The 27,416-nt window shown below is 39.2% G+C and overlaps 1 protein-coding gene across 1 annotated transcript in view; it reads left to right on the top strand.

The window, feature by feature from the left end:
• Positions 1-27,416, top strand: part of NCAM2 (neural cell adhesion molecule 2) — a 286,227-nt gene that overhangs the window by 232,534 nt on the left and 26,277 nt on the right. The window contains exons 13-15 of the mRNA XM_057396479.1: positions 4,997-5,116; positions 6,236-6,357; positions 10,636-10,816. Coding sequence (XP_057252462.1) covers positions 4,997-5,116; positions 6,236-6,357; positions 10,636-10,816 — 423 coding nt within the window. The remainder of the gene's footprint in view (positions 1-4,996; positions 5,117-6,235; positions 6,358-10,635; positions 10,817-27,416) is intronic.

The raw sequence follows: 27,416 nt of genomic DNA, 5'->3' as shown, positions 1-27,416 counted from the left end.
GAAAATTAACTTCTAAAGAAAACCTATTCATTGTTATAGATATCTTAAAAGACAGACCCCATCTTCTGGATTCATGCTGGTTCAATATGTTATAAATTGTGTTGTCAATCCAAAACTTTGTTCTTTTCTAAGGACTTTGGATTACACTCTTGCTTGCTTTATTTTCATTAATTTATAGCACTTCAGATTTTGCAACTATGATTATCCTATTGATTATTTAATCTTTTCTTACTTGCTTTATTTAAATAAAAATGCCACTTCTGGTTCAGTTTATATACAGACATCCCTGATTCCTACCCAGTAAAAATAAAGATTAAATATATGGAGAAAAGGAGCTTACAGGGAAATTGTGATTTGGGGGCTGAACACAAAATATTAAAGCGAATTTTACCAAGTGCATTTTTTATATGAACTACTGAAAAGTATTTTATATGGAAGTTATTCATATTAGTGAACATTATATTAATTATACCTGATCTACCACACTGTATATTTTTATTCACAGGTAATTGTTTATAGTCACAGTTAATTAAGCAAATACAAATTTTATTCCAAGATAATGCAACAATTACATTATAGTGCAAAGAATTATGGAAATTCCAGATAAAGCCATTCTCTGTAATTTTTAGAATGGTTACTTTTATTTCTATGTATACATTTTAGGGAATTACTTAAGGCTTGATATTGTCTCCATATATATTTATGGAAGTTATACCAATGATTTCACTGGCAGTAGGATTTGCTATCATTATGTTTTTTCATATAATGTGCAACTTGAAATATTTTAATTATTAACGTTCATATATTTGTTAGTTGAATTCTGACTTATAGACAGATGCTTGAATCAGTGTTTATGAAATTAATCTTTATTCGGGCAAGGCAGACAGGTGGAACTGAGGCAGTGTGGCTGTTTCTGCATGTGAATAAACATTTTGCCTATTTGGAGCAAAATCCTCTTCCCTGTCCCTTTCCCTGTTGTCATCCCCCGCCCCGTATTTCTCTGCTGTGGCAGTGTCTAACTTAATTTTGTCAACATTCCTGTGAGCACACAGAAGCTAGAAAAAGAGGTTTTATACTCTTCCTCCTACTGTGCAAACATACAGAGTAAACAAAACAGTGTTGCTCATCCCAGGAAGACAGAGGTTTTGGGAGAAGTTCCTCAGATTGTGTGACATCGACAGAAGTCTGAGACATTTGTACAGAACCTCAATACTGAATGCCGTAAGTTCCTTGCTGCTCTCTTCCCATCTTTCCATGTCTTTTTTTCTGTCCTTAAAAGAACATGAGTCATCACAAAGAGAAAGCTGTGTAGGCTTCATGAAAATGTTATTCATTTTTAACTCTGAAAGATTCCAGTATTTCCAGTGGACTCAGTTTTTTCCTGAGAGTAGTAAAATAATGAGTAAAAGGTGCAGCAAAATGCTGCTAAATCAAAGCATTCCACTAACTAACCTGCACAGTATTTAGTCTGCATTCAGTATGTGGTAATGGAGATTCAGACTACAGGGAAAGAAATAGGACAAAAAAAATCCTAAAACTTGTAGTGCATCTTTGACAGAAATTTCACACTGCTGTCACTGTCTTCTGTGAGTAAAGATGGTATTTCAGCAGTTATATGTCTCAGCTACTTTGTTTCAAAATAAATTTATGCCTCCTTTAGTTAGATCTGGCATCCTCAAGGGATTGAATTTGGTACTGGAATAACATTGTTCTATACAACAGATAGATCTCCAATGAGAAGAATGTATTGATATATTTCTGTTAATTAACCTCATATAAGTTCTACTCTGGGATTAATGTAATGTAACTGCTACTGGCTCCCTTAACCTTCCTTGCTCTGGTGGTGGTTTATGTAATATATCACAGTCCTCAGAAGAGATCTGAGGTAGCTTTCCTTTGGTGAAAAAACAGTTTAATATTCTAGCCATTTCCCAGCTCATTCTACAGCAATAAGGTAATATAAACGATCTACCCCTAGACCAGAAATGCAGCTGGGGATTTCTGGTTTTGTTTTTCTCACTTGGATCTATGGTACAATTTATTTCACAGCAAATCATATGTCAGATGTTGTTTTCCTACGGTTCATCTTGACAGCAGTTAAAATACTGCAATAATAAAATCAACTTTTCTAGCTGAAATGCTTATACTCTGTTTGCAATAGGATGGAGTCCTGCATTTTTGTCTGTCTACCTAATATATTTTTACAGGAGAGGTAGAAAAAAAACCTGAAAAAATTCAAATCTGAAAGAATAAAAAGAATTTCATTTTCATTATATCTGGGATGATGTATGCCAGTGAATATACAGATGGCATAATTTATGCATACGGTATGCAGTGGACCATTTTTTTCAGCATTCATATTCTGAAAATCCTGTATTTCTTTTAGAATATTATTGGAATTTTTACACCTAATTATGTCAGTATCATTGAAAGCTGTAAACAAAATACCCATTTTGTCTAGGAGTGTGAGCTGTGGACTCTTGCAAGAGAATTCTGTTTGTATATGCAAACATGAGTAAGTTGATTTTATACTTACATGACAGATACACACCGTAAAGAAAAAATCGTGTCATTGTTTTCTTCCATTCTGATCATATTTTAAAAATGTAAACTACTTAACAAACAGTGAAAGTTTCACTACTCTTAGATTACTTTTAAGCCCTGCACTTTTGTTACATACTATAGTTTCTTACTCTTAATCTAGATATCTTTTACAACTGGAGTATCTGAAGTATTCTGATCAAGAATGGTTCTTTTCTTTGTTTTTCAGGAGTAGATAGTTGTGATTTTTTTTCCAATGTATAAAATATATTCACATAATACCATCACTGATACCAAGTGGTTCCAGTTTTTGAGGATGTATTTTACTATCAGATTTAGTTTGGTTAATTCCATAAATATGTTTGTAAGAGTTATTGTGTCTACATACATAGTGCTGTGCAGGGGATTCTAAAATAGATACTGATTCTTTAAATACTGCATGTAGATGTAATTTTATTCATTTAGATAATGCCCCAGGAGTCACTTAAGTGTTTACAGAATCAGATCCTTGGATTTTCTGTAGTTAACACATTTGTTTTTTGTTAAGTGTAGACTCATAGTCATGCTTTTATATTGTTTAAATTTTAAAAACATTTACAGTAACACTAGGTTTTAGTATGCCTTAAGGTTTATTTTCAGTGAAGTTATTCAGCCTCTGAAAGGTAATCATGGCTGAAAGGCAAGGCAAACTCTGCTACTGCTTGATTTAGTTTTTAAGTTTCATCTCGCCGTAACTGAATTTTATATATAATAATCCTCCTAATTCCATTCTTACTCTTATGATGGTACTTTAGTTTTTCATGACATGGTTATGCTTCATAGTTTTATGTTTTTAAATCTCATGGAAATATGGTAAAGATAAAATACGCTGGAAGGCACAGTTCTACTGTTTTGTTTACAAGAAAGCAGTTATGTTTCAATGGCAAATTCATGCAAAGTGTTCATAATAGAGTGTGAATTGTAAAAGTTACTGTTTTTCCAAAATTCATTAAATCCCTTTAGCTTCACATTTAATGGGACCTCTGTCTGGTGCGGAAACTAAAGAAATAGAAATTCTAATAAATCTGGACTCAAAAGAATAACAGAGTACTGACAGAAGTAATTGCACTTTCATTATATATAACTTGAAAACCAAGCCTAAAGCAACTATTAAAATATTTCTCTATATTGAAATAAAGCGGGCTCCCTAGAGACTGAGAAAGAGACTATTGGCTCTTTCTCAAGACATCACAGTTCTTTATCCTTTTGTAAGATAATACAGCCCCTGCTTTTTTGGGCAAGACAAATACTGATGTGCTTTTCTGAAGTAAAGTCCCTCCGATTTATGTCCATTCCCCAGTGTGAATCTGACATCTGGAGAGCTCCTCACAGAGCTGGCAAACAGCAAGCAGGCAATTGCTGTAGAGACAATAAAAGGAAGCTTTTTTGTAAAGGCAGGGTAATGGTCCAAAAGCTCTCTGTGGATTGAAGTTTCCAAGCACTTATTCTATATCGATATTAGCCATATTCAGTACTATGGTAATATATAATACTGCATTCACATAAAGGATCCAACATCCTTTTTCTGGATTTTTTTTCTAGACTTCTTACTGTACACTAAAGAAACAATATTCTTAATGCTGTATGGCATTCTTTTTAGCAAGCTTTTTCCACTGTTTTCTGATGCTTTCTGCTTCTTCAAGTAGAATCATAGAGAGAAGTTCAAGCTGTGTGAAAGATTTCTGCCAGGGATTCAGTCGTGGTTTCTGAAAGCAAGTCCGAAGCTCACACTTTAATTTGCTTATAATTAATATGTATTTCCATAGACTTCCTCTTAAGTCTGTACAAACAGGCCTAATTCACTTTCAGGTCCTCAGTAGATAATTAAGAACTCTTCCTTCAATCATCATAGCCATCTGTCATTTTAGGTCGTGAATACGTTATTGAACTGGCAAAGCCTAACACCAGTAATACACCACTAGTCTACGTGGAGATGCATTTAATAGTGTTGTCCAAGGACGGTTTATACTGCTGTGCATGAGGGAAAAATGGCAAGCTGTGAACTCTGTGAAGATGGCTGCAATGTGCATGAGATGCCTATTGCCAACTAGAAGAATGGAAACTGTGATAATTTTTTGCCAGTTTCATGGCTCCTGTGCTCACAATCTGAATGTAAAATATCAATCCCCATCAAGGTCCTTAATTGTTGCCTATAGCTTCTGTAACACTGACAATAAACTCCTTCAGATGCATTACTTCCTCAGTCACAACAATGATTTTATGCAGATGAAAAAAAAAAAAAAAAGGGTACTCTTAGCTATTAACAAGAAAGCTAAGTTTGGTACCTCTGGATTGTGAGAAAATGGGACTCATTAATTTGCAAGTGAAACAAGCAAATTATGAAATTGCCAGACTTTTTTTTTTTTAATATATTGCTTCATCGAATTTTGTTCCCATATTTTTTCTTCTCTCTTAGCAATGGTTGTTCTCAGCAATTTGGAACCAAATACGACATACGAAATCAAAGTAGCTGCTGTAAATGGAAAAGGGCAAGGAGAGTATAGTAAAATCGAGATCTTTCAGACCTTACCTGTCCGTGAGTAATACTTGAGCTGTTAAATGAAAATGTAAATAGAATATTTTATCTCCAGATCAGCTAATAATTTAAATTATGATTCACTGTGAATAACATATTTTATATTTACACACTACTCCTAAGTGCATAACATCAGTCTTTACGTTGTTTCTCAGAAATCATGGTTTTGTCCTCTTATTCCCTCCCACCAAATAGTATGAATGAACTTAAATTGGAAAATTTATCCCATTATCTATAATTTTGAAACTTAGAAAAATTTGTGGTTTATATTTAGGATCACAAACCATGAAGCATATTAAATTAAGGATTTTTTCTCATTTACACGCTTTTACACAATTACTACAAATATTTCTAAAGGAACCATCTCTTTCTATGTAGATGTAAATTTACAGATATTTTGAAGATAAGACACAAGTATAACAACACACTTTCATTTAGAATCTGATTAAACTTTATAAAAGGTATTGTGTACAGAAATGATAATTAGTCTGCGAATTTAAATTAGCTAAGTGACTTAAACTGGCTATTAACCCTTCCATTGTACATTTAAGGTTATATTTATCCTTAAATTGCAGAAGTTGCTTTTGCTTTTGGTAATCTTATTCTTTAAATTTCTTGTTAATACAGACTACTCTAAAAGTATCTAATTTTGCCTCAGCACATTTATTGAAGAGGTGATTTACCTTATATCTATATTACAGTCTTCCACATGGGACTAGAACTCGTGCTTGATATTAAGGGTGCTTTTCTGTAAGTTAATATTACCCTCAAACTTCAGTGTGAGTAGCAACTTGCAACTTGCCAACCTAGCTGAATTGATGGCTAAATCATTTCTGAAGTAAATTACATCTGAAAATGTCAAAAGATGAAAGGTCTTAAGTACTTCTTTCATACTTCACATAATTTTGTTGCCTTTTATGTGGTAATTAATCCACATTAGGACATACTCTAAGCAAAATATTTAACACACTTATTAAGGTTGTTCTGCAGTGCTTGGAAGTACTATGTTGATTTTAAAGATTTTGATTAATAACATTGTGGACAAGTTCCCAGATGTAATTTAAGACTTATCTTTTGCTGAATTATTATTATCATTTACTTTTTTTTTTCCTTGTTTAGGGGAGCCAAGTCCCCCTTCAATTCATGGGCAACCAGAAAGTGGCAAGAGTTTTAAACTTAGCATAACTAAACAAGATGATGGAGGTGCCCCCATTTTGGAATATATTGTCAAATACAGAAGTGTAAGTATTTCAGATGCTTAGTAATATCTGCTTTTAATACGTCCAAGACTGTTCATATGATTTGAAATGTGAAAAAATGGTTTGCATACTGCAAAAAGAAGATATAGTATAGTGTGTTTTCTTTTGTGACTAGGTTGCTAATGCAAGAATATAAAATAAAAGATAAAAAGGAAACAAAAGCACCCTGTTCTTTCTAAACGTGTAACTGAGAGGTCATTCTAATAAGAAAACTGTATTCTCTGTTTTGTTATGTGGTAAATGAGGAACATTCATGTTCACATCTAAAAAGTGCATTAATTTAGCAGACATTGAAGTTACATAGTTAAGGGTTGTTTGAGCAGCAAATTAATAATCTTTTATAAATGAATCTGTATTGATAGATAGTATCCTACAGTTAGAAAGCTATACTCCAATGCTCCATATTAATTTGAAATTAAATTCATTATCTGTTCATGTTTCATATTTTCTGTCTTCCTAGATTCCAAGGTTCAGTTTAAAAAAGCTAAATCATTTAAAATTGTTAGGACTTTCATGAGTTTCAGTGTACATATCAGTTCTTTAACAGACATTGTGCAGATTTTTTTGGCCTTTGATCACCTACAGTCTGTTTGGTGTACTCTCATTAAATCTGGCAAGTTTAGAAAACACACCTTTCTAGCTAAAATATCCTTCCTTTCCTGATTTACTATGTTTAGAAATTACTGGGTTGAAGAAGTAACTATAGAGCTGGTAAAAGCAAAGAATTTAATTCAAAAGTTGGCATTTTCTAATAACTTTTTTTGTGTTCTTTTAGGAATATTATACTATTTTTACCAGACTAGATCCAGTAAAAGGTCCAGAGTGCAATAGCAGATGTACATGTCCATATCAAGAGTCTAAGAGATACTGGGAATGTAACATCAGATACTTAGGCATGTTAAATAGAAGCTAGTGATGACTGTATTTAACAGAAATAAGCAATCTTTGAGAAATTAATTGCACAACATGTTTCAGTGTTCCCAAAAAAGGAAAGCCGTTTCCTAATTTTCAGTAGTGTTTTTCACATTTCCTGATTTTTCCTACAATGTAACTCTTTGATGGCAGTTCTGGCATTGCCGAAGTGCTAAACCTGGCATATAGTATGATTTTCATAAGGTAATCAAAGAAGATTGCTAGCTCCAAATCAATTGAGAAAAAATTGGTAGAGTTTTTGAGAGTAGCCTGAGGACATAAACAGCAGTTATTCTGATATCACTGATCCTAACATCTTAATTGACCTTCTTAAACAACTTTCAGTCTAGTGAGTGCAGCTGGCATAAAAGAAAAGTAGTTGTAAAGAAGAGAGGGTAGTATAATATGCAGTGCAAGGTACAATACAGTTCTATGGGATTGAGCTTCCTGTTTAGGTAACAATGCCTCTAAGTATTTATAACTAAAAAGAAGAAAATAAATTGCTTGGACATAATATATGAATGCAGTATATGGAATTTAATCAGTGTCTGTAACTTAAATAAGCTAAATGATTTTGGATATATCCTGAATATATTTTGAAACCTGATTTTCATCTAGTGTTTTGACTAAAGTACAATATTACGGTCTAAAACATCACTCTTTGCATGCATTGTTGAAAGATAAATGTACAGTTTAAGCAGTAACAGTAAACTTAACAGGCTGCTGAAGAAGAAAGCTTTTACTTGGACCTCAAATCCATATCTACTTAAGCTTCCAATTGAAAAAATGATTTGACTAAATTAAAGACCATCCTACAGCAAAAGAGTATGATTTTTTTTTTTTTGTTATGGTTTAATCAGAATGAATGGATGCTATTTAAAGTTCTTAATTATTATCTGTTGACTGCTTCTCTTCTATCTCCCCATTGGTTGTATTTAATTAGCTTTCCTATAACTCTTGCCAACCTCATTAGTAGCACCTGGACCAATGTATTTGCTTGCCTATTTAAAGAGCACATTAGAAAACAAGCTATACATCAGTGTCTTTTTCTTCTTTGTTTTTCCTAACAGCCTATGTCTTACTAATAGTTAGTTCCCTTGTATTAAATTTTCATGCAGAGTTTGTTGTTGTTTGTCCGTTTTTTTGTTTTTTAACTGGAAGGACAGCCTTTAAGATGCAGCAATTTTCTAGCCTGGTTTAGGGCAATTGGTAAGTTATGTTTTTCTGGAAATCATGTTTCATTCTGTCAAATACTGCTTTCCTAACGTCACTTTGTTTATATTATGGGCAGTAGTTATTATAATAACTTAATTAGAAGCTTCACTTCCTGGTCTGTATTCCAGAGAAGCAGGTACTATGCAATTTTTATGAGCAGCAGCTTCAAATTGATTCCTGGTCTTCCGCAAAGATAGTGAAGACAGTCTTTCAAAGCTTCCCTGGTGAAGCCTGAAGCTGATGGCATACAATGTCTTCAAAGTTACCTTAGGATGGAATAGGAGGAGAGAGAGAAAGGTGAGGGAAAACTGTTCCCCACTAATCAGGTGGGAAAAGCAGAGATGGGGATTCATTAGACAAGCATCCCATCCAATGCAGGAGGTGACCACCCAACCACATTTCTCATGGTAACTGTAATTTCAGTGGGGACCAACTCAAGCTACTCTTTGGTTGTTCCTGCTTTTAGTGCTGTTAAATTTGGTTGGGCACACATGATGAGGTGCTGGTGTTGCACATTTTAAGCTGTATTCATATAAATCATTGGGGTTTTTTTGTTGTTGTTTTTCTTTTATCTCTAAATTCCATTTTACCTTGGACTTTACCTTTCCAGATTCTTGGACTTTCTGTGCATTTTAAGACTATGTACATTATCAGCCATTTTGTGCTTTGTTCAGTATTTGTCCTAGATTGCACAGACCTAAAAGGCATCAACATGATGTAATGAATTCTTGTGAAGTCACTGCTTTAAACTATCGGATTGTCTTCTGAGAAGACTTACTGATTCCTGGAAAGATGTTTTACTCTATTTTTATCATTCTCAGGACTGTCATGTCAGTATGAATACCAATACAAAAGCAGCAAGAAAGAGTTTAAGAAAAGGTGAAGTCAGTGTGGAGAAACCATCACATTCAGTGCTGATAGCTAATAAGTTATTTCAGTAATGCGCATAAGGGAGTTTAGTCTGTCACTCTATTTTCTCCAGACTTGGGACAAACAGGTACAAGGAGCATGACTAGGCTCTGAACTGTCTAATTTTGATTCAATCTTCTTTGATACCTCTATCAGTCAAGAGTAAAGTGCTTTAGCAAGGACCCTAAATTTAAGCTGCTGAGAAGCATAGTAGTCTGCAGCAAAAAGTTATGCTCCCTACACGTGAAGGTTTTTTTTTGCTGGAAAGTTTTTATCCACTGACTGGCCTGTATTGTTGTATGAGTTGGAAGTATGGCTCTCAGCCATAATTTTTTGCCACTTTATCATACCTCAGTGTTTGGTAAGAACAGGTCTACACAGATTTTTACTGACTGTTAGTGATACTCCTTTGAACAAAAAGGCTTTTGTGTTTGACAGTGGTTCTCATTTGTATAAAGAATAATTAAATATTTTATACACTTAAATTAGCAATTGCAAAGGTAAGTACTCCAAATTTATGAAATTCCAGAGTTAAGATTGCAACTGAAGTCCTCATTTGTTTCCTTTGTACAGTTAATTATCTGAATTTAAACTTTTTTTTTCTCTAGAACACCATCTTAATGATTTACATGTGTCTCAGCAGTGTAGAGATAGGACTGCATACTTAGTTGTGTTTATACTGTCACATACAACCTATTTTGCAAACTATTACTATAGTACCACATACTACTGCAGTTAGTGTATATTTTCATTTTATAACTAATGTATGATCTTGCATTCATGAACAGTTCAAGTTTGGATTTAATGGCAGGTTTCTCTTAAAGCACATTGATCAAAATGTAATCAAAGCATCTATATAAAGTAAACCTTTTACAGAATTTACTCTTAGCAGCATTAGTAAATAATTATCCTGCTGTTCCCCAAGATAAACATCAGTATTACAGCAATGTATAAATTGAAGCCAAAAGGTTTAAAGAGATTGCCTACAAAATCCCTAAATCCACATTATGGAAACATGATTTGGAGTGTTCAAAATTGCCAAAAGACCAAAAGCCTGATTACTCAGAACTCCAAAATTAGATTATTTGAATGTTCATAACCTCTGTAAATGAAACTCCATATTTCTTGTGCATCGTGTAGACACATTGTTTATGTGTATTGTACAAATAATACTTACAATACTCTTGATTTTGAGAATTTAAACTAATATTTGTATGTTTACAGAAAGATAAGGAAGACCAGTGGCTAGAGAAAAAAGTGCAGGGTAGTAGAGACCACATCATCTTAGAGCATCTTCAGTGGACCATGGGTTACGAAGTACAAATTACAGCTGCCAACAGACTGGGTTATTCTGAGCCAACATTGTATGAATTCAGTATGCCACCAAAGCCCAACATTATTACAGGTAAGTTAATTTTGGAGTGTTTTCTGTCTATAAACTGTTTGCTACTCATAGTACACAAATATATGTAGGTGAACATAAGGTAACTGAAGTCTTCTTTAACTGACAAAGCCTGAGACACCATACTGTATTATCAGCAAAGACTTGATTCAAAACCCTTGAATGAGACCCTCTTTCTTACTTTTGTCTTAGTAATAAAGTCATTTGTAAGTACAGAACACTGAATCTTCAACCCAGTTGATGACAGGTAATAAAGAATACGGTATTTACTATATATACAGTATATACTGTATTTACAGTAGACAAATTCAATTTGTCTACTGTATTTACAGTAGACAAATTCAATTTGTCTACTGTAAGAAACTTAGTTGCTAGACTTCTTGATTTCAATTCTGTCTCTGCATGCGCTTCAAGATATATATGTATATATATTCACATGTAATAAAGGTAGTTATTTTACGGTCTGATGAGGTTAAGACTTCAAATAGTTTTGTTTGGATACTGTCTTATTGATTCACCCTAAAACGGTAAGCATACAGCCTTCTGTTAGGCCCATTTACAAGCATTGAAATCTGCAGAAATGTTGTTTGTATTTTTAAGTGTGTAAATAAGAAGGTTTGGAATTTTTTTAAGGAAAACTGCTTAGTACTTAAGAGTGAGCGTGCTATCGTAACTAGTTTATTGAGTTTTAATGTTACCCAACATAAAATTATGTTTTGGTGCAACAGTGCAAAATTATTTCATTCAGAATAAACCTAAAATATGATGGTAATTTCTCTTGTATTACAGGTTGCTTTAATTTTTATAAAGCATATATTATGAGGAAGATATTTCAGACATTTTATCTAAATTATGAGCTGATATCTTTAATAATGAATTCCAAATTAGATCAGTGTCATCATTACCATTTCAAAATCAGGTGCTAGGTCCTCTAACAAACTGCTTTCTGTATGCTATATATTAAACTGTTGCAGTATTAGAATCAAATTAAGATCATGTCGAATAAGTATAGTGGTTCATATATTAAAATGTAGACTATATCACTACCTGTGCTTGTATTTGAACATCTGACAAGCATTGATCTTAGTAAAGTGGTGATGAGTTTGAGTCAAAGACTACTTTGTCATCAAAAAAGTTTGATTATTTTTTTTTTTTCTGTTTATTGAAAGTTTTCTTCAAATATATTTTTAGGGAAGTTTTCTCGAGGTCTGTGCAACAATTTGTTGATAGTGGAAGCATTGTTACTTGCATTCATAGAAAGGAATAGGATTTTGTAATGCAATAATAGGCTCAGAGCCAGTTCTAGTACAGATATTTGGTTTAGGCACTTGAATTGCAGGAGTGAGAGGTGATTTGCATTTTGATTGAAATTCAGGGCCTCAGTAGGCCCTGTGTACTTGTTTTTAAACGGATTGCTTTAAAAACAGATTAAACACAGTGCCTCATGATTGCCATCATTCAGAAAAAGAAAAGTAGGAAAGACTGTTGTCCAAAGGAAATAAAAATATTTGTCAAGCAGAAGAATAAATAAAACCCTATTTAGGTAAATGGAAGGGGTAAGCTATACAATCTAACTTGAACCTGTTATTATTATTTGAAATATTCCACATAACTGCCACAGCTGCTGTAACTGTGAGCAGCATGATATGCCTCTGTAAATGATAAGGGAAGTGGTCTCTAGACATTCAAGTAAAAAGCAGTGTAGTTAGTTTAGTTTCAGAAGACAGAACATTTTTATCTAAACACAGGTTTATAGATATTTAGGGGCTTTTTTTTTCCAGTGCTGTCCTGTAACCTCAAGTACTTGTAAGAAGCCTATTACACTATTTAATATCAAGATTTTTTTATATGAATTTTTATTGCAATTGTAATTGTGGAACTAATTATTTTCCTTGACAGCTATTATTGCAAAGACTGAAAAGAGTGTGAAATTCCCATTATAAGCACATTCTGTAAGTGATTTTTAAAGTATGTCAAAAGACAGAATTAGTGGAACATTAATGTTCATATTCATGAGTTAGTATGGTTATCTTGTTTTGAAATGGTATAATATTATTATTGGAATATAATACATATATATAACCTTGCAAATGTATGAACCTACTCTTTCTAAACTTGATAGATAATGCATATAAAATGCTCAGCTTCGAGGGGAATACTTTCTGGTATTAGTCAACTTGGATGATGCACTGTTTGTCTGCTTTGAGCCTTAGGTATTTGCAGCTAGACATCTACAACAAGGTCCTAATAAAGACATAGGCAACAGGAATGAAATGTGACTTTTGAATTCAATCTGCATCACCTATCCTGTGCTCACTTAGCAGATTCTGATGACTGAGATACCTTTCCTGATTATTCATGTAATTACTAGAAAACCCAAAGGTTTTCTTATCTATGTGCCCAGTTCTATGACAGTTCAGCTGAACTGTTTCTGTCTTGATCTAAATGTAATTAAAAAAACAAGATATCTGTAGAACCTGTATATGCAATCTCATGGATATTACTTATTCCAAGACAATTTGGGGATCGTCAAAGTATAGGATACTATTTTGGTGAAAATGTGTGGACGCTAATGAAATTAATTAGAGAACTAGAGAGAGAATGGAGGAAAGGGTACATTTGTTTTCCGCCAACATGTGCTTATGAGGGAAATGGGAGTTATTACAAGAAATAAAACTGGCTCTAATTGCTGCAGAAGGAGCTTGATTATGTTTTCAAGAGCCATTGGATTTAAGGCAAAAGTAGTAATCCCTGAGGGCAGGGAGTGGAAGCCAAAACTTACATGGGCACTGAATCCACAACCTCTGCTTGCTCGGGAAGTGCGCATGTACGAGCTCCTGGCTGGCAGTCATAGAATCATAGAATCGTTAGGGTTGGAAAGGACCTTAAGATCATCTAGTTCCAACCCCCCTGCCGTGGGCAGGGACACCTTACACTAAATCATATCACCCAAGGCCTCGTCCAACCTGGCCTTGAACACTGCCAGGGATGGAGCATTCACAACCTCCCTGGGCAACCTATTCCAGTGCCTCACTGTAAGCGGCGAGGAGAAGCAGACAGGCCAACCCAATATGGGTGATAAGCAAACTTCTACTTTATTTGTGACGCAGTTCACATATATATAGGAGTGGTATTCAGCCACTCCTTCTTGGCACAACAGTATTGGTTAGCCCCACACAGCTTCCTCCACATTCTCCTCCCATGTCCGGTCTCCGGTTACCTGTGGGGGCCACCCCCTGCCTTGCTCGCACAGTCCTCCAGGGCTCTATGGTCCTACTCTTAGAGTCATTCTGCAACAATTCCCCCCTTTTCCTTTGTGCGAGCAAGGCATTGTGTGATACAACAGGTGAACAGAATAACCCACAACTATAAGCAAGTCTAATAGCTACGATGATTAACCTAATCAATGATACATAAGTGCAATACTTCAAACAGCAGTGTTTGACTCAACCTGTAATGCCCCGTGAAGACAACCATCTAGTTATTCTTAGGATATTGTTCATTTAGTATTGCTGGGTAAGCTGAGCCAGGGTTCTCAGCTGTGCGTGCATCGAATTAGCATAATCGGAGAGACTCATACAACACATTTCATCAAACTCTTCACATCCATGTCCCTGTTCCAACAACAAAAGGTTCTGCAGTGTTGCATGTCTTACAGAGTCAACATTAAAACAAATCAGAAATTGCCTTCAATGTAGAATTGTCTGCTTAGCAACTCAGCAACCCAGTCTGCTTAGTTGAGCCAAGGCCCCGGCTGAAGCACTTACAGTGATTTGGCATATTATGATTGGATACATGTTTTGAAGACCCTTAGTGACTAACATATAATTGGTCAAACACAATCTTATCTTGCTTGCTTAAGCTTCTTCGGGCCTCTCATGGCCTTGCTGTATCTTTCAGGACTATTCAAAGTTTATGTACCAATTGTGCATTCTCCCGTGAGAACACTGTCTCCACATCTTCCCCCTTTATGTTTTATATATGGTTTGGGTGACCCTACTTGAGCAGGGGATCTGGGCTAGATTGTATCTCCAACATATGCCAACTAGAGGCTGCCTGGGCCTGTCCCTTTTTCTGCTGTATGGCTCTCTGATCCTTCACATCAAGGTCTGGCATGGCATGTGTCCCCACCGCTCCACGCCTGCTGGGTTGCAGCCAACAGCGGAGCTAAAGGTTCTTCTTGGTGGCAAACACAGAAGCCAACCCAGTCTTGCCCTTGATTGTGGTAGCAGGCATTTGGTCAGCCTCAGTCCTTGCACCTTGTTGTCAATGCACAGTTTCACCTGCTTCATCCAGTAACAAGTCGCTACTACAGCGAGGCACACGCAAATTTACATTAGCAGAGTAACTATTACAGGGTGCAGCAGCATGTTGAAGATGCTGATGGCAGTGAAGGACTAGCCAAAGAAATTTCTTACCAGTGGAATTCTCTCCCCCTCTTAATTTGTTCCATCACCTGCTTTATAACACTACCATTGTATTCAAATTTTTCTAGCTTTTGCCTTAGCATTTTTCTAGCAGCTACTGCAAATTTCCATACTCTAACATTTCTTTTACAAGTGACAAATCTATACACTACAAGGTGCAGTTTCTTATTAGCAACTAGCTAGTAAATACAGGTGGTTTTATACACAAAATCACAACCTCTAATAATAGCTATTTTACAAGCACACATATTCAAGATGTTACTTTTCAGTTGTCCCCAAGTGATGTTTTGCAGTTAATCATTCTTTCTCTTCCTGTATCTCATTCTGCTTGGGGTATTCACGGTCAGCTCCTGTAGCTGAGGCATCAGGTTTTTCCATTCGTCTGTCCAGCTCACAGCAAGGCTTCACAAACTTTGCAGGCAGTTGCCATGGACCTGTAGGCAGGAGGACACAAATATACCCCCTCCCCCAGGTTATCAGTTCTTCAGTTCTTGAGAAGTAGACAGGTTAAACGCAGCATCATTACTCTCTCTCCCCCCCCTTTTTTTGTTTGTTTGTTTTTGTTTTTTTTTTTTTAGTCCCTGCAAAAGCCATCCTGCTGGGCAGCAACTATAGGGGCCTGCCTGCCAACCATAAATACCCGCCGGCAACCGCACCTTTACGTTAACCCTTTCATGCCCGAAATGTTAAACAGCTACCCGTTGAAAGCTTTTACATGAACCCAACAACAAGAAAAATACACAGAACACTGTCTGCCCTCAGCACACACATTCAAACACACGCCACACAACTACAATATTTGCAGCACAAAATCCAGACAATCATTACTCCCACTACAGTCCCACGTACAGAACGTGGCACAAGGACCCTGTGGAGGCTAACAGAAAAATGATTCCGAGAAGCATCACTGCAGTGTGAGGTGGCAGGCTCAACCTTAGCAGGCGTCCCCGCAGATGCTCTGCCTCCCCCACATCGTATGAGGCTTGGGCTTTTATACTGACCAAACTGCACACTCATTCCGACACAGGTGGCCAGCCTGTGCTGGAAGAAGTGGCCAGCAGTATCTACAAAGGTCTCCAAGGGTTGATAGAAACCTGGACATACTTATATTTACCAACTTCTAGTACATGAGTATCACAGAGAAACTGTATGGGCTCCCCCTGTCAATTGCAAGAAAAAAACATAACATATACAGCTTGAGTGTAAGAGGATTTTAACCCATACGTGGTCACTGTTTGTCAGGCCTCCTTAACTATTTTGAGATCAAGAGCTTCCCACTCTTTAGCCCCCTGCTGTGTAGTAAACACAGGATATGCAAAGATGCCCATAGCAGAAAATTCCCCAGTAATGATCGCATCCTTGGTTACCCATTGTTACAACTGAGCGTCTCCAGGGCCAGTAAGTCTGAGCAGACCGACCCGGGAGATGAAGAGTCAGGGTCTGGAAGCAGAGGATATAAATCTGGCTCAGATTCAGGGGATTCGGGGGCTGATCCTGCGCCGAACTCAGGGTCTCCGTTGCTCGCAGCTGTGTCTTTCTTATCAGATGTATCTCGTTCGGTATGTAGCCATCTGCAGACCTGGCTCCTCCGCGACTGAGTTAAAAATTTCCACTCTAGGGCATAGTGGGTTGGAGAGGCTCGCAGTTCCTTTAAATATCCCGCTAGCGCATGATCCCTATTTTCTACTGCGTGCTTCAAAATGGCGCCTCAATCGATCCGGTGCCGAGGCACCGCCCTCTTTCAGATTCCTTGACATTTATCATGCATATACTTTCTAATATACTTTCTGTCCTTTTTAAAGCCCCTACTTTCGGAACTGGGGTGGTGGGGGAGCAGGGGGTTACACCTCCTCCGCGGCACCTTCTGATGGAGGGGGAGAAAAGGGGGGAAGAAAAGGGGGGGGGGGGGGGGGGAAACCCTGTGCTCCCGCGAGTTGGGGGAGGGGGGGGACGAGTTGTAATCTTCCCCCGGTTTCAACCGACCGGGGACGTCTGTTCCTAGTTTCTCCATTGCTACTGCGGCAGTTTTCTTTTCTGCCTTGTATCTTTTTATACAGTTTATTACTTCCCTCCGTGGTTTACCGAGTTTCTTTGCCTTTTTATAATCATTAAGCACTGAGTCAAATAGTTCATCACCAAACTTTCGCCACTCACTCCTCAAAAACTGTATTAGGATCTACAAAAAAAAAATCCCTTAGCCTTCCATACAGCCACTAGACCTGCTAGCTGCTTTAGTCTCTCAGGCTCAATTCCCTGCTTTTATAAAAAGCACTGTAATAAGTCCAGGGCTACCTCTCGGTCCATTTTCATGGCCGGCCTTTTCCGGAACGTCTTCTTCTGGGTCGTCCTGTAACCTCGGTCTCTGGATCAGCTTCCCGATGCAGCAGTGTCTGGTTCGCCCCAGTGGCGGATTCCTTTCGGTTAGTCCAAGCACCCGGGTCCGTCACGTCACCACAGCAGCATTGCCGGCGCTCACTCACCGTTCCGGGTCCCCGTTAAACCGGGGCCCTGTATCCGGGTCCCCAGTGACCAGGGCCCTATAGTCCGCATCCCTGTTCGGGCGCCATTTGTAAACGGCGAGAAGAAGCAGACAGGCCAACCTAATATGGGTGATAAGCAAACTTCTACTTTATTTGTGACGCAGTTCACATATACATAGGAGTGGTATTCAGCCACTCCTCCTTGGCAAAACAGTATTGGTTAGCCCCACACCGCTTCCTCCACATTCTCCTCCCATGTCCGGTCTCCGGTTACCTGTGGGGGCCACCCCCTGCCTTGCTCGCACAGTCCTCCAGGGCTCTGTGGTCCTGCTCTTAGAGTCATTCTGCAACACCTCACCACCCTAACAGGAAAGAACTTCTGTCTTATATCCAATCTAAACTTCCCCTGTTTAAGTTTGAACCCGTTACCCCTTGTCCTATCACTACAGTCCCTAATGAAGAGTCCCTCTCCAGCATCCCTATAGGCCCCCTGCTGATACTGGAAGGTTGCTATGAGGTCTCCACTCAGCCTTCTCTTCTCCAGGCTGAACAGCCCCAACTTTCTCAGCCTGTCTTCATACGGGAGGTGCTCCAGTCCTCTGATCGTCCTCGTGGCCCTTCTCTGGACTTGTTCCAACAGTTCCATATCCTTTTTATGTTGAGGACACCAGAACTGCACACAATACTCCAGGTGAGGTCTCACAAGAGCAGAGTAGAGGGGCAGGATCACCTCCTTCAACCTGCTGGTCATGCTCCTTTTGATGCAGCCCAGGATACGGTTGGCTTTCTGGGCTGCAAGCGCACACTGCCAGCCCATGTTCATTTTCTCATCGACCAGCACCCCCAAGTCCTTCTCCACAGGGCTGCTTTGAATCTCTTCTCTGCCCAACCTGTAGCTGTGCCTGGGATTGCTCCCACCCAGCTGTAGGACCTTGCACTTGGCATGGTTAAACCTCATGAGGCTGGCATCAGCCCACCTCACAAGGTCCCTCTGGATGGCATTCCTTCCCTCCAGCGTATCAACCGGATCACACAGCTTGGTGTCATCAGCAAACTTGCTGAGGGCGCACTCAATCCCACTGTCCATGTCAGCAACAAAGATGTTAAACAAGACCAGTCCAAACACCGATCCCTGAGGGACACCACTCATTACTGGTCTCCAGCTGGACATTGAGCCATTGACCACAGCTCTTCGTGTGCGGCCATGCAGCCAGTTCTTTATCCACCAAGTGGTCCATCTATCAAATTGATGTCGCTCCAATTTAGAGACAACAATGTCATGTGGGACAGTGTCGAACGCTTTGCACAAGTCCAGGTAGATGACATCAGCTGCTCTACCCCGTCCATCAGTTCTGTAGCCCCATCACAGAAGGCCACCAAATAGGTCAGGTAGGATTTCCCCTTAGTGAAGCCATGCTGGCTGTCACCAAGCACCTTGTTGATTTTCATGTGCCTTAGCATGCCTTCCAGGAGAATCTGCTCCAAGATTTTGCCAGGCACAGAGGTGAGACTGACTGGGCTGTAATTCCCCGGGTCATCCATTTTCCCCTTCTTGAAAATGGGGGTTATATTTCCCTTTTTCCAGTCATCAGGAACTTCACCTGACTGCCACGATTTATCAAATATGATGGCCAGCGGCTTCGCAACTTCATTTGCCAGCTCCTTCAGGACCCGCAGATGGATCTCATCAGGACCCATGGACTTGTGCACTTTCAGATTTTTAAGATGGTCTCAAACCAGTTCCTCTCCTACAGTGGGCCTGAGGTCTTCATTCTCACAGCCCCTGCATCTGCCTTCCAAGACTTGGGTGGTGCAGTCAGATCCTTTGCCAGTGAAGGCTGAAGCAAAGAAGTCATTCAGAACCTCAGCCTTCTCCAAATCCTGTGTAGCCAGTTCTCCCGAGAGCTTCCTGAGGAGGTCTACATTCTCCCTAGTCTGTTTTTTATTTGCTATGTACCTGTAGAATCCCTTCCTGTTATCTTTAATACCTCTAGCTAAGTTTAATTCTAACTGGGCCTTAGCTTTCCTAACCTGGTCCCTAGCTTCTCAGACAACATCTCTGTACTCTTCCCAGGCCACCTGTCCTTGCTTCCACTTACTAGAAGCCTCTTTTTTCATTTGAATTTTCCTCAGCAGCTCCTTATCCATCCAAGGAGGTCTCCTGGCCCTCCTGCTGCACTTCCTTCTGGTTGGGATGCAACACTCCTGAGCTTGCAGCAGGTGATCCTTGAATATCAACCAACAGTCTTGGGCCCCTCTGCCCTCTAGGGCTGTATCCCATGGAACCTTCCTAAGCAGGTTCCTGAAGAGGCCAAAGTCTGCTCTTTTGAAGTCCAGGGCAGTGAGCTTGCTGCAAACTATTCTCACTGTCCTGAAGATCTCAAATTCGAGCATCTCATGATCACTGCATCCAGGGCTGCCCTGGAGCGTCCCATTTCCAACGAGCCCTTCCCTGTTGGTGAGCACGAGGTCAAGCATGGCACCTCTCCTTGTCAGCTCCTCTATTACTTGCAGAAGGAAGTTGTCTTCTACACAATTGAGGAACCTCCTGGATTGCTTGTGCCGGGCCGTACCGTCCTTCCAACAGATGTCAGGGTGGTTGAAGTCACCCATGAGAACAAGGGTCTGCAAGCATGAGGCTTTACCTGTCTATAGAGTGCTTCATCCGCAGGTTCTCCTTGATCAGGCGGTCTGTAACAGATCCCCACAGTAATGTCTCCCATAGCTATATTCCCTTTAACCCTGACCCACAAACTCTCTGTGGACTGCTCACCTGTCCCCAGACAGAGTTCCATACTCTCCAGCCTATCCCTAACATAAAGGGCAACTCCCCCTCACCACCTGCCAGGCCTGTCCTTCCTAAAGAGCCTGTAACCTTCCATTCCAACACTCCAGTCATGGGAGCCATCCCACCATGTTTCTGTGATGCCTATTATATCATACCCCTGTAGAAGTGCACACATCTCTAATTCCTCTTGTTTGTTCCCCATGCTACAGGAGTTTGTATAGAGGCATCTGAGCCGAGCTCCAGCTGAACCCGGCTCATTGGCTGGAGCAGCTGGGGTATCTCTACATTGCTCCAAGCATTTATTATAGGTTCTGACAACTGACTGGGTGTGTTGGGATGAAATGATGCCCCCCTCCCCCAACACATCTAGTTTAAAGCCTCCTTGACCAGTCTGGCAAGCCTCCTACCAAAACTGCTCCTTCCCTTCTTTATCAGACCAGCTCCACCAGCCCCCACTAGACCTGACCTACAAGCTTGGCTCTCATGTTCAAGAGACCCAAACCCCTGACTATGACACCACCCTTTTACCCAGTTATTAACCTGGCTAATCCTCCTAGCTTTTTTAAGGTCCTCCCCTGTACCCTGGAGAATTGATGAAAAGACTATCTGAGCTCCAGAGCCCCTAACCACCTCCCCCAGGGCTCTGTAGTCCTTCTTTATGTTCCCCAGGCTACTACTATCTATGTCCCTAGCACCCACATGTATCACCAGGAGTGGGTAATAGTCCGTGGGATTTACTAGAGCAGGCAGCCTCTCTGCCATATCCCTGATCCGTGCCCCCGGCAGGCAACACACCTCCCTTGAGACAGGGTCTGGATGGCAGATAAGTGCTTCTGTCCCTTTCAGTATAGAGTCCCCTACTAGTACGACCCGCTGCTTTTTCCTGGCAGCACCAGTAGAGATCTTCTTTAGCAGTGCATCAGCCGACTGTTTCTGGCTCGAGTGCGCTTCCTCATTAGCCCCCTGCAGGGCAGCAAAGCGGTTCTGCGTGGGGACAGGGGATTTAGGGGAAAGCCCCTTGCTTTTGGTTGTCCTTTTCCTTTTTTTGTTGTTTTTTTTTTTCTTTTTTGTCACTAATTCCCAGCTTCCCGGGTTAACAGCCTCCTTCTTTCCTTCATGAGGTAGAGGTGAAGCTCGAGGCCCCTGCACAGTTTGGGCCCCTGCTTCCTCTCAGCTTCCCTGACATCTCGCAGCCTATTAACAGCATCCCGCAGCTCAGCCCCTGCTGCAGGAGGACCTCCACCAGGGAGCACCGAGTGCAGCCCTGCCCATTGTGCACCCTGCCCTCACCAGACCAGTGCAGGCACTCTCTACACTCCGAGCTCTGCACTGCAGCCTCCCCTCTCATTGGCTCTGTCTGGGTGCCTACGCCGGCCACCGCCGGGGCAGCCAGAGCAGAACTGTTGGACTGGGCCCTGCTCACACGCCGAGCGCTCACCACCCCGCTCGCCTGCCCGCGCAAACTGCCTCGACCCCCTCTGTTCGCCGCGCTCCCTGGGGCAGGTTTTTACCCAGTCAGGGCTGGTGCCGATGCTCCTGGCTCCGCCCCGTGTGAGTCAGCTTCTCGCTCGCGTCAGCTGAGCTGCCGGCTCCTGGGCGGGTCCTGTCGAGGACTTGAGGCTCCCTCGGTGGCTCTTGTCGCTCTGAGTTGAGGCTCCTGGACGCTGATTTCCCCCCCCCCCCCCCCCCCCCCCGCTCCAGTGTTGAAGGCGTCCTCTCTCGAGCTACTCACCTCAGCAATTGATCAGCAACGGTTGGTGATGCCCAGTTTAAATCTGCCGCCGTTCCTCCTGGCTCCGCCCCCTGTGAGTGAGTCAGCTGCTCGCGTTAGCTGAGCTGCCGGCTCCCTGCCTGAGGGTAGGGAGTGGAAGTCAGAGCTCCACTTACCTGGGCGCCGAATCCACAACTTCTGCTTGCTCAGGAAGTGCACATGTACGAGCTCCTGGCTGGCAGTCAAATTCTGTAATAACACAATATGATGATCTTCCATCAGCAATCTTAGGTCTAGGAAGGAGCTTGAAACTGAAAATTGCTGTCTGGCGTCAGTGAGGTATATAAATGAGACAGGCATTCCTTTAAATTTTCACATGGTTTGCCTTAGCAGTCTCCAACTATAGATCTACTTGATTTTGTAATTTCTGTTCCTAGGCCTTTAACACAGTCTCTATTTACCGAATCCCACAAATTTGTTATTTGCTTTTCAAATTTGTAATCCTAATGCACGTTTCCTGGTTTACTGAAGGGTTTACCGGTGGAACGTTGCACTGACTTTGAGAAATACTAAACAAGCCACGTTCTTGAAACAGCCTTAAATAAATGTATGTATATTCATGTATGTGTATATGTGTTTATAGATACACATGACTGTGTATTATATCTATGTATATATAATTTTACTTTCCACTTTTTTAAGTCAACAATTCCATCTTTGTATTTCACTTTTTACTTAGGCATATGAGCATGTATTTAACAATCATGCTTTGAAGAAAGAGTGGCATAGTCTTAAATATAGTGGTTTATGTATTCCAAAATCTCACTATGGATCCTAGTGGGCAGCACTTGCGGGCAGGTGCATCTCTCAACAGTGATTGCCTCTGAGTGAAGTCTTTACCAGATTTTCAGTACTGATTTGTGGTATTTTAGAAAATATATAGTGTTAAGCTGCTTCTAGTCCTGTGAGGAAAAAAAAAACAAAGAAAAAAACAAAACCTCAAAGGAGCTGTTTGCCTTAGCTTTTAGCTCTTTCTCAGTGTTAAAACAGCATAGACTAACCTCAGCAGCCATAAGAAATCCTCTGACTAGGTGCCGCCAAGAACAACCAAAGTCCATCAGCTGCCAGAGCAAACACTACAGCCCATTTATATGGCTCCATTTGCTCCTTAGCAGGGCAGAGATAGATAGAGATCCTGTCTTTGTACTGTGCAGCTGGTACAAAATTGTCCAAATCTGGCGTTCTGCACCATTACTATTGCAAACTAAAAACACATCTGCAGTTTTATATTAAGTGAATCTTAAAAGAAGATTAAATGAAAGGTGTTAAGGAGGATACTTTCTTCAAATGTTAGAAAAAAATTCAGAAATTAGAGGCGGAAGATTTATACAGGTGCCGTCTTCCAAAAGACTTTTATCCAGTCAGTGCTGTGTCTCTGGAAGGCCACTAGATATATTAAAAATGCCTGCAAGTTGTGTTTCATCCCAAGCTTTTCTTCTTCATTATAAATTAATAACTTGGTGCAATAGTGGGAAAATGAGAAAAGCATTTTGCAATAAGACTCCCTTAGACTTATTTTTCTCACTTTGTGATATTGGTTGTTTGGGGGTATTTTAGCTTCTAATGCTGCATGAATTATCAGAGTATTCTTTTATTAACATCACTGGAAAAAAATGAGACAAACCACTTGTGCATCTTGTTTACTTTTTTTTTTTTTCTATGCATGACTCTTACCAATGCTTAAAATCACATAGTGAAAAGCAGAGAGGAACAATCTAAAACATGGTATTTTTCTCTCATCGTCGCTACTAGCAAAAATGTTACTCTGCACGCTAAATGTTATTTTTATAAGTAGGTATTACAAAAATGAAGCATTAGGATCTCCAGTGGTGTTGAAGTAAATGAAAAATAAAAATAGTTCTTATCAGTGCTTCAGGTACATGTGTATATGTATGTATTTAAATTTGTGTATATATATTTTATGATGTATTGCATAGACAAAGTAGGGAGTTTGAACTATACAGTGTTTTATTAGAATAGAAGCTAGGGTAATGAACTTTTTCATCCAGAAACTGAAAATGGCTAAGTACAGAAAAATGTAAATAAGTTTTCCTGATGTCCACAATTTTCTCTCAGGGTGAGTCATTTGGTTTTTCTCTCAGCCAAACAATTCATTGACTTTTTTTTTGGATAGAAAATAATTCTGTATGATCCCATCTGTGTATCTGGAGTAGGTTATCGTTCCTGTCACAACTTCCTGCCAAACAAAAGACTCTCCTGCTGCAGGTCCTCTCCTTGTCTCTCCCATCCCTTCAACCCTGACCCATGGGCTGCAAGAGAATCCCTGGGACATAGTATCCCTAGCTCTGAAAGGAGGCATAACCTTCCTTTTCTCCAAAGGGCTGACTTGACCCTGGCCATGCATCAGCTATGAGAAGCTAAAAAGCAGCCTTCTTCATTCTTTTTCTGTACCCTACCACAAAAGTACATAATGTTTGTTGACCTACCGTAACAATAAATAAAATTTCAATCTGAATAGTTCTTGTGTCTTTTGAAGCACTTTCCTCAGATTTCAGATAATTTCAGATCTGTTTGGTTAGATTTTACCTGAATACAGCCAAGTCACAAGGCAAATTTGCACCATCATCCAAATCACTGATGATGTTGAACAGGATTGGACCCAGTATTGACCTCTGGGGTCACTGGACTCCAGCTAGATATGACAACATTGGTCAGCATCCTCTGGGCCTAGCCTTTCAACCAGTTTTCAGTTCCACCTCACAGTCTGCTTATCCAGCTCAGATGAAGAGAAGCCCTTTTCAGGTACAGTGTATTATTTTGGAAAAGGTCCACATTTTGAGGAAGAGTTAGCTGTGGGGTAGTTTCAGCAGTTGGCTTCTAGTACTTATTCTTAGTTCTAGGAAATGTTAAGTTGCATCATTAAAAGTTAAATTAGGAGGACTGTGGGGATTTGCAGTGAGCTTCTTTTGTGGTCTTATTTACAAAGAAAAAGGCTGCCAGTAGTTACCTGAGCTAGGACTAAAATTCATTACTTGTGGCTTTCAAATTGTGTGTTTAAATCGCCAGAAAAAGAATTGAATTATATACTGATTCTTCAGGAAAAACATTTTGTCCTGATTTTCAGCCTATGGCTTGTGACCACACTGCCTGTCCATGTATATGTGTATGTATACCTGAACAAACATCCATCAGTTTGTGCCTTCTGGTAACTTTTGAATGCAGTTGTCAATTTCACTAAATTTGCCAGAGAACAGAGGCTTCAAAAATAATACATTCCTGTAAACCTTTTTAAAGTAGGTATCTGAGGATAGAAGTAATATTCTTTGTAGCTGAATAAGAAAAATATTAAATTAGAAATTTACACACTTTTAACAATCAAAATAATTTTGGAAAGAATAGTTATAACTTTTTGCTCCTTGATCCTTGCACCAGCTTGGATAGAAACAATAAATTTATACCAGGAAAAAAAAGAAAAACACAAAAGTTTGAAGATCTTTCCAAAGGCAAAAAAAAAATCTCCACTGCAAGGATCAGAAATTTAAAGGCCATAACGGGTGCCTCATTTGAACAATTTTATGTTTTACAGGTTTCCTTAGTCTATCTCTATAGCTTTGACTAGTTAGGTTTTTAGTTACATCTAAAATGAAGAACAAAATGCAGTAGTCAAAAAGGAAAGCTTTGAGGATGTTAGTCTTCTTGTAGCTCTGATCATATTCCCAAGGCAAGGAAGAGCTGCAGCATTATTCTTGTGAAGTTATCTGCAATATTTTCTCATAGTCTATAGGATATTTTTATTCCAAAATTAGAACTTGAAAATTAAGACTTTTTTTCTGACTTTTGTTCAGATCATAATTCTAAGTTAAAAATATAAAGCAAAGTCTTCAACATGTACTCCTGTATTGTAAGAAGAATTTTTTTATTTTCTGAAGTTCTGAAGAGAGAGATTGTGTCTTTCTGGTGTCATGCTTTGACACCATATTTAAATGTCATGTGGTGTCATGCTTTGAGAACAGGAGCTGGTTGGAATCCCACCAGTCAGATAAATTAATATCCAAAACTTCAGAAAGATGACAGCACCCACAAAGCCTATTTGTTTTTGTTTTGCATACCAGTATTAGAATTTGCTGAGTGAGAGCCATTTCTCATCAAATCCTGGAGATGAGCATTGTTGTAACTGACAGGGCATGTTCCTGCTGTAGGCTGAAAACAGCTGTGTTTGCTCCATTCCCTTCAAAGACAGTTTTCACATAAAAAGGGATAGAAGTTGCTAGCAAAAAAATCATAGAACTCTCAAAAAAAGAGTGAGAAAAAGTATCATCAGAGAGATGTTCATAGACAAAAACCCAACATTTTTTATAAAATGCAGTTCTTACAGAACAGCTGACACAGGAATTAACTGCTGCTGAATATTAGAAATACAGTAGAATGCTAGAAAAAAAAAAAAAAAGTCAAGGAACTACTCTGTATTCCCAGAATTTATGCTTGAAAAGCAATTTTTTTTTAAACTTTTTAACTTGTGAATTTAAGCTTGCTTATCTTTTTGAATGCTATGTGAAAAAATAAAACCCTTACAGATGTTAAAATATTGAAATGCTAGGCCCCAGTTTATAAGCATGGTACTCTTATTTGCCTAGAATATTTATTGTAAGTAATTGCTAACATTATAATCAAATAAAACCCAAAATGCCAGGTAAAAAGGTTAAATTGTTAGATATAGTCTCTAAAAATGTTTTTAAACTGTCATTCAAATAACTTGGGAAGTTCAATGTGTCAAAGTTTGGGTTTTTGGTTTTTTTTTGCTTGGAATATAAGGACCAACTATTTAAGTCTTAATAAAAAGAAATGTTTGTGAATTTTGAACATCTTAAGCAATAATAATTTCTTTTAAAATGTGTATCATTGAAAACACCACAGTAGAAATATGTGTGAGGGTGGGGTAAAGTTGATAATAGCTCTTAGTCTTTTTATATTACTGTCTTTTCTACTTAATAGTTACCTACAGGGAGATGTATATTTGTGCAAGAAGAGGGACATTCATGTTATAGGAGGGTAACACATCCATGTCGCAAAGAATGTTTCGTACCAGAACATATTCACAAAGCAACAGTTCTGTGATTTAAGCAAAATCTGAGGTGTGCTGCAAAAAAAAACCCTGAAAGACTCAAATCCTAAACCC

Source organism: Pezoporus wallicus, unplaced genomic scaffold (assembly GCF_028554395.1).
Source record: "Pezoporus wallicus isolate ANWC-B61680 ecotype Strahan unplaced genomic scaffold, APGP_CSIRO_Pwel_v1 contig_6483, whole genome shotgun sequence".
Classification (NCBI taxonomy): Eukaryota; Metazoa; Chordata; class Aves; order Psittaciformes; family Psittacidae; genus Pezoporus; species Pezoporus wallicus.
Note: the sequence above shows the minus strand (reverse complement) of the source record. Positions and strands in the feature narration are given on the sequence as shown.